The sequence below is a fragment of the Nicotiana attenuata genome, unplaced genomic scaffold, assembly GCF_001879085.1.
Source record: "Nicotiana attenuata strain UT unplaced genomic scaffold, NIATTr2, whole genome shotgun sequence".
Taxonomy (NCBI): domain Eukaryota; kingdom Viridiplantae; phylum Streptophyta; class Magnoliopsida; order Solanales; family Solanaceae; genus Nicotiana; species Nicotiana attenuata.
The window spans coordinates 127,948-135,462 of record NW_017671972.1 but is presented as its reverse complement, the minus strand read 5'-3'; the positions used below and the strand labels follow the sequence as shown (position 1 = coordinate 135,462).

At 39.3% G+C, this 7,515-nt stretch overlaps 1 protein-coding gene across 2 annotated transcripts; it reads right to left on the bottom strand.

Moving 5' to 3' along the window:
• Positions 1–910: 910 nt before the first annotated feature.
• LOC109211117 (endoglucanase 17-like) lies at positions 911–3,620 on the bottom strand. Of its 2 annotated transcripts, none has more exons than XM_019374620.1 (8): positions 3,322–3,620; positions 2,998–3,207; positions 2,623–2,823; positions 2,408–2,500; positions 2,112–2,273; positions 1,885–1,996; positions 1,654–1,817; positions 911–1,551 (listed from the first exon to the last, which is right to left on the bottom strand). In XM_019374620.1, the coding sequence occupies exons 1-8, from the start codon at positions 3,574–3,576 to the stop codon at positions 1,219–1,221; spliced, it is 1,530 nt and encodes a 509-aa protein (XP_019230165.1). In that variant the 5' UTR covers positions 3,577–3,620; the 3' UTR covers positions 911–1,218. The 2 variants fall into 2 exon arrangements, with proteins under 2 accessions (XP_019230165.1, XP_019230166.1); XM_019374621.1 differs by having other exon boundaries at positions 2,998–3,204.
• Between the last annotated feature and the right edge of the window lie 3,895 nt (positions 3,621–7,515).

The window sequence follows — 7,515 nt, the reverse complement described above, 5'->3', positions numbered from 1 at the left end:
CTAGATCAAAGAATATTAAGTAGGAAAAATAGGATATAGTTAAGCTCATGAACTCTTTAAGATTGTAAAAGATATCAAATGTATATGACGGGCTTACATTCTTGACGCTACTATTCTGTAATGTAAAATAAAGAAGAAAAAGAAGGTGCACCATTAACAGCTACATGATCTATCTTTATTGATTCCATAATGATGATTACAAAGATCAGCAGCCAAGTTCTAAACCTTCTCTTGTTTTTCCTGAGAAACATTCTCTCGTTCTTCTGTGTTCAGAGAGGAAGAAAGTCCCCCTTTCTCATTCTCTTACTGTGTATATATATATAATAGGTATTCCTCTTTACTCAACGGTCCTTAGCCAGGATACCCTAATCTGCCAATTGCACTTAGGTCGACCTCCCTAAGTGCCATGGCGTGTACTTCGCCATACAAGCTTTCTGATGGTTCGACCTCGGCCGTGGCCGAGATGCTCGTCGTGATGGTGCCTTATGAATACAACCACGGCTCAATCGACCCCTCGCCATTCCTTTTTGTGCCGATTCTCGTGTGGTCAGATTTCGACCCATATACTCTTAATTATACATTTCGTTTGAACTCTATCCACTACAAAATCATTTCAGGCATTGAGAAAGGATCTTAGTTAGGAATGCAGGAGACCACGTTGGTGCTGCAACAAAACGTGATCCCAAAATTAATAAGAAACAGATTGCACTGTGCCTCACCTCTGCTTCTATTTTGGAACTCTGCTTAATGTTTGCATTCTCTGTCTAAGCTTTCAGTAGAAATAAGAGCATTTTTAACGTTCCCAAAACTAAACAAATAGAAAGACTGCAGTCTGATGCTACTCAATTGATATTTGTTCATTAGATTCGGCATTGCACACACGAAATCAACATGGCATAAGCATGATATTTCAAAGTTAAAATCTTGCAATTGGAAAGCTGGATCAAGAAAAGAACAGAATAAAAAGGACAAACAAATATCTTTAATTAGGCTGTTTATAGCATGCGAGTGCACAATAAACATGAGGTGAGGCTTTTGGAATCTCGAGCCTGTTTTGGCTCTCTCTGCCAATACACACACATCACTAACGCCATGCCAATAGCCGTTATAATCTAGAAGGCTAAAATGACTTCATTCTACTCTTCTGATACTAGGAGATCCCTCTAGCCAGGTCCGCAGTCCAGTGGGCAGTGGCTAACAGATTTGTGGCTGATACTTCTAGAGTTGGCCGAAGGAGTGCGCGAGGTAAGCCAGCGATCCAACCAGCGGGGCATTAATGTAAGTGGCTGGCTCCGATTGTTCATAATCTGAGCGCTGGTCTGGAAAGTTGTCATGCTGATCCGGTCCACCAACCACGGCTCCCACCAGAATATTCGGGTTTGGATTCTGCGAATTATACATGCTGAACCCGGATGAGCATTGTATCTTTGTTGGATGCACCACCATAGATGGCAAAGACGATCCCCGATGGTGAATCCTCAGCGGGTACCTAGTCCCATACCCCACCATATACGACATTTTTAATGGATTATCTCCTAACAAATAGTCCACCTGGACGATGGTACGGAATTGATTAGTATAATAGTCTTCCCAAATCCACATACTTTAAAATGGTACGGAATTCATGATTAAGTAATTTATTCACCTACCTACCTGCTTTTTGGCAAGATTTCGTAGCATTTTTGGCGTGACAAGAACGCCACCACAATTGACAGCCATGTGAGCGGAGGTCAAGTACTTGGCATAGGTTACCAGCAGGAAAGAGGTGGACGTCACATACTGCATGTTGCTGTCACTCATAGTGAAGAGTAGCCCTCCTGCAAGAATTTATTTTCAAACTAGTATGAATTAAATCATCCACCAACAAGATAATACGAGAACAACCTGGAGTATATTGTGCTTGAGACATGGGTGTCCCTGGGATGACGGAGCAAATGTAGTTGTCTGCGTGACTCTTGTAATCATGGAGAGATTGAAGCTTTTGAACAAGAAATGCCTGAAGATTATATAACCCGAAGAAAAAGAAGAAAGAATTCCAAATAATTAGTGATGACTGAGGCAGAGTTGTCAATATTCCAGCGAGAAACAACAGAGGAAAATAAAAATTAAACCTTGGAAAGAAGAATCCTTGCTCCAACATGCTTGTTGTCCCAACAAAATGTCTTATCACTCTGGTCGGCCCCAAGGTTTTGACCGTTTCTTTCGATATAATTTAGGTAAAAAGGGTTCTTCGTGGCTCGATGCAACCAAGCAGCACCCCATAACAGCTCGTCCTTCATTTTTATTAATACAACAGCCAAAAATGTTACTCCTTTAATTAAAAAACACAAACTTATTTTCAGCCCAATCAAGCTTCATTTGAAGAAATCATGTTAAACTGTGATATATAACAGAAAATTTGTCAAACCTGGTATCCGGAATATGAGCAATAAAAGGGGCACACAATGTTCTTTAATCCATCGCTATAGGAACCTCTGTACTTGTCCGCAAATTCAAACACCTACAAACCAATATGTAGGAATAATGTTTTGTTCTCGATTGGAACTATAATTATGTGCAGAATTAATAGTGGTGTTTCTGTTTAGTCATAATTGTAACATGGAGGTAATTAGCAATTAATACCCTGATGGCCCTCCTCACAAGGAGCTTAGAGTAAGTGGGATCACTTTTTCTGAAGACCAAAGAAGCAGCAGAAAGAGCAGCAGCAGTCTCTGCAGCAACTTCAGTCCCTGGAGTGTTTTTGTCAATCTTGAATACACTTCTTGGGGTGTCCATATCCTCAGGTCTCTCCCAGCAAGCATGGTCACTTCCTGCTTCCCCCACCTATTAACAACGTTTTAAAGTAAACAACATCAACAACAACAAACCCACTGAAATTCCACAAGTGAGGTTTGGGGAGGGTAGTGTGTAGGCACATCTTACCCCTACCTTACGAAGGTAGGGATGCTGTTTCCGATTAACTTAAGTTCCTGAGATATTAGGCAATACATATATGACCTGAACAAATATGGTGTCTGGATAGGCAGTGGCCTTGAGAAGATAGTCAGTAGCCCAGCGAATGGCTTGTCTTGCATTCTGGAGCTCTGCTTTCATCAGTCCACCAAATTCAATCACACTCCATGATAGCATTGTGGTAGTGAATGCCATTGGGAACCCAAACTTCACATTGTCTCCTGCGTCATAATATCCCCCAACCAAATCAACCTGCTTTTTCCCATATATTTCACCCCAAAAATCAAGAAAAACACATAAGTATCAAGTTTATGTTCTTTTTAACAACTTAGCCGCTAGAAAGAAAGAGGAGCAATTCTAATGACATACATGCAATGCGGAGCCATCTGAAAGAGCAGAGTCTCTACGCCAAGTGATTCTCTGGCTAGGAGGGAGCTTGCCTGACCTCTGACCCTCAAAGAAAAGAATGGATTTGGTGAGAGCATCTCTGTAATTGTGAGAGGCAAAGTGAGGATGACGGCCATGGTGGCCAGGGTGGGCACTGCAATGAAGCAGAGAGGTAGTGAAGCAGAGCAGAACAAGTAAAGCTAGTTTGGAGCAAGAAAGGTAGTAAAAGAAAGCCATTTGGACTGAGAGTATACACGCTAACTCTGCCCAACTAATTACCAACAAGCAAGGCTGCAGATTAAGTAAACGAGTACCCCCTCTATTTATAAGGCAAAACAAAAAAAAGATGCAGCCTGTCGCAATCATTAACCCCCAATGCAACTCCAATTAGCATTTAGCAGTAGTAGTAACTTCTTTTGGCTTTATTTAAATAAGAAAGAATACCCTAAACCCCCTAAACTATCACCTTTTTATCACTTATGTGTTTAAATTATCTGGTGTCCTACCCCCTTAACTATATCCCCTTATACATTAAAAAGCCCCTCGTCAATTTTTTAATATGTAAGATAACTCACCAAAAGGCGTGTGAAAGATGAAATTATACATAAAAATGACCCCAATTGGCTGTGTCTAATGGTTAATCACTGTTACCCTCTTTAGAAAATTTAATTTTTCTATTTTTCCTCTATTTTCTTTGTATTCTAGCCTTTTCTTCATTTTTTTTAATCTTTCTTCTTATGTATTTCATCTTGAAAAAAATTCTTCTCTTATTTCTTCTAAAATTATCTTTCTTCTTCATTTAGGTCTTCTTCTTTCAACACCATTTAATTTGTCCACCAAAAGCCCATAATTTTTACCAAACCTTAACTAAATTTTTTACCAAACTCTATTTTTTTAATCACAAATCTCGTATTAAACTAAAATTTTCAGTGAAATCGAATGTTAATGGGAAAAATCTAATGTTTAATCAAAGTTTAATAGCGACAATCACGATTGAAATACGGTGTAGCCATTATCGGAGGAGATGGAAGAGATTTTTTTTAATTTTTTTTACAAATGACCACGTGTTTATCCCTTCACCCTCTTTTTTTTTTAACCCCCCAAACATTTACCCATTTAATAATTTTTTATTATTAGTTAAAATTCTTAATTAAATTGATATTTAGATAAGGCTGAGTAAACAGAAGGGTGTATCACATGCACCACTAAAAAATCGACGAGGGTTTTTTAATATATGGGGGTGTATAATTAAAGGAGTTTTGGGAATACCGGATTGGTTAAGTAGGTAACTGACAAAAACATGATAGTTTAGGGGGGTTCAGAGTATTCATTCTAATTTGATACTTAAAGAGCTCACCAAGAGGATCGAGTCTGGAGAGAAGAAGATTGAAGACAATGACAAAAAGGTGGAAACTTATAACTCTCGTGTCGACCAAATACCGGGAACACCTCCAGTTTTGAAAGGATTAAATGCCAAAAAATTCATACAAAAACCATTCCCTCAGAGCGCGGCTCCGATGCCTATTCCTAAAAAGGGCCTCGATAGAAAAACTTTGTAATGGGACAAACGGTTAGATGAACAGTGTCCATACAGAATAGTCGAGCCCCGATGGCAAAACATGTACGCATGTATCAGTTATTTGAAGAAGCATTCTGTTTATATCAAAAACACTTTGTGTCACAAAGAAGTGTACTATTGTACGAGCTCTACACTTATAATCCTACAGGAAACGACTCAAGAGCCAAAACACAAATGCAACACCGAGATACTGGGGGACTATCATCGACAGTCAGCACATCCGAGTCGTCGAAAACTCAGACTCATAAGACCTCAAAGAGGCATCCCCTCGATAAAAAGGCCAAGTCCAACATACTCGGGGACTAACTTTTCGAACAAGTTCGAAAGGTTATCGGGAAACAAGTCCAAGAGATATACCTGAAGGCTACGACCGTATTAAAGACTACGGTCATATAAAAAAGCTACGGCCGAAATCATGCTGCTTGGAGACGTCTGAATTCTGCCATAAATTAAAGGCCTTCAAACACTTTGAAAAATCGGTTAAATCAGGCTACCTCGGCAAAAGCAAATAATGGGCTTCCATAAAATCAGACCCGGAATAAATTAAAGGCTTCGATAACATCAGCCTTCGAAACAACCTCAAGAGGTATTGGAATATGTTTACATAAACAAATTACTAATAAGGTCCCGATACGTCGAACCTTCGAAAAACCCAAACGGGTACAAAAAATACATGCTAAGGCATACAAAAATTTTCACTAGGTCCTTTAGCCGGAAAAAGGGAAAAATTATAGCCACTTTAGAGGCCGACTCGGCCTAACTTAAAGAGCCTAAGGGCCAACCTATAAGAGCCTAAGGGCCAACTCAAAGATCCTAAGGGCCAAACTATAAGAGCCTAAGGGCCAAAATACATAGAGTTCGAGATCTTGCTCTCACTCAACTCGGACTCAAGAGTCCCGACATCCCAAGCTTGCATCAAATCAATTTAAATTTAGCTCGAGGATTAACAAAACCTTAAGGGGGTATTATATTGATCAATAAAAACCTAAGGGTTTATTATGTTCTGAGTCCAAACCGATACTTGGATTGATCATTTGAGTTGTACAATCAAAATCTTCCACAAATGAGAACAAAATGAAATTTAAACAAAGAGGTCCTTTTGTATTTCCAAGAGATGTTTACAAAAGATATTTACAAAACCCATGAGGGGTCCTTGCACAAAAACACAAAAACAAAATAAAGAAACCTAAACCTACTTCGGGGCCACATCTTCGGCAGCTGCATCTTCAGGAGCCATGTCTTCGAGAGCCCCATCCTCGAGGACTTCATCTTTGTCTCCTACACTCTCGGAGTCACTGGCTGAATCCTCGTCATCAGAAAGCAAAGCGGCAGCCTCTTCTTCCAAAGTCTTTGACCTTTCAATATCGGCTGAGAGATCGAAGCCGCGAGCATGCACATGTTTAAGGGTTTCTCTCCGGGACTGTCGCCTGGCATGGTCAAGTGCACATGATAGCTTAACCTTGGCCGCAACAGAGATCTCCTTTGCCTGGGTGTTAGCTACTTCAGCGTCAGCTCGATACGAATATATAAATGCCTCTGCTTCAGATTTGGCCTTAGCAAGCTCAGCAGTAGATTTAGCTTCAAGCTCCTCGATTTTGTGGCTCCGAGCCAAGCTATCCTCCTTCACACTTTGAAGTTGGCGTTCGATTGAAGCCAGTTGCTCCCGAAGAGTATCTTTCTCCAAGGCGAGACGGTCCATGCCTTGCCTCCACCCTATGGTCTCTGCCTCCTTCATCTTGAGCTCCTCCCAGAGCTGCTCCACTAGCTCGCCCTGCTGTTGAGCCTACAAATTTGAAATGTTAGCCGATCAACCGGGCAAATGCTTAACAAAACATCAAAGGGTATATTACCGTTTCGATAAGCTCGGTCTATTCTTGACGAGCCTTTGCTAGTTTGCCTTGAAGATCGTTGATCCCCTCCTCTTTCTTGACATAGATGGTTTTAAGACCGTCCATCTCTTCCGAGATTTTCTTAAGCTTGGCCTCACATCGAGCAAGCTCAGGTCGGGACTTGGAGAATGCTTCTTTATTGAGCATCACAACCTTCACAAAAAGGGAAAAAGTTAGACTCAGAACAACAAGGATAAATCGCATGCGTAATTTTGATGGACAGAAACTAACTTGTTTGAAGAGCCGATGGGCCTCGTCGAAAATTAAAGAAGCATCTGTTGATACCCAATTTTTTCCTATATATATTTTATATGCAGAGTACCTTCAAAACAACATATGTATATATATATAAGTATATCCAAGTGTTTCCTTATTTTTTCTTAATTTTAAAGATTTTTTTAAATCAATTTATTCCCCTATTTTATACATAAAAAATCCAATAATTATCACTAAATTATCATTTTTTGGTGATTCATTGGTTGAACTTTTATGTTTTTTTGCCAAAATATGGCTAAGGTAATTTTTACATATTTTTTACAATCTCATTTAGTATTTTTAAAGCTAATTGCACATAATTGCAATATTAGCCATTTATAGGTTTAAATTGGTCTCATATTTATAAAATGTGATCCTACATTTTTAAATTGTTAAATATATATTATACATCATTTTAGTACCTTTAATTTATTTTCAAAAATTATTTTATTA

Coding starts and splice junctions, on each gene's coding strand:
- LOC109211117 (XM_019374620.1), bottom strand. CDS start 3,576: ATGGCTTTCTTTTACTACCTTTCTTGCTCCAAACTAGCTTTACTTGTT. Junction 3,208..3,321: donor CAGATGGCTCCGCATTGCAT/GTATGTCATTAG, acceptor TATGGGAAAAAG/CAGGTTGATTTGGTTGGGGG. Junction 1,997..2,111: donor CAAGGATTCTTCTTTCCAAG/GTTTAATTTTTA, acceptor TATAATCTTCAG/GCATTTCTTGTTCAAAAGCT.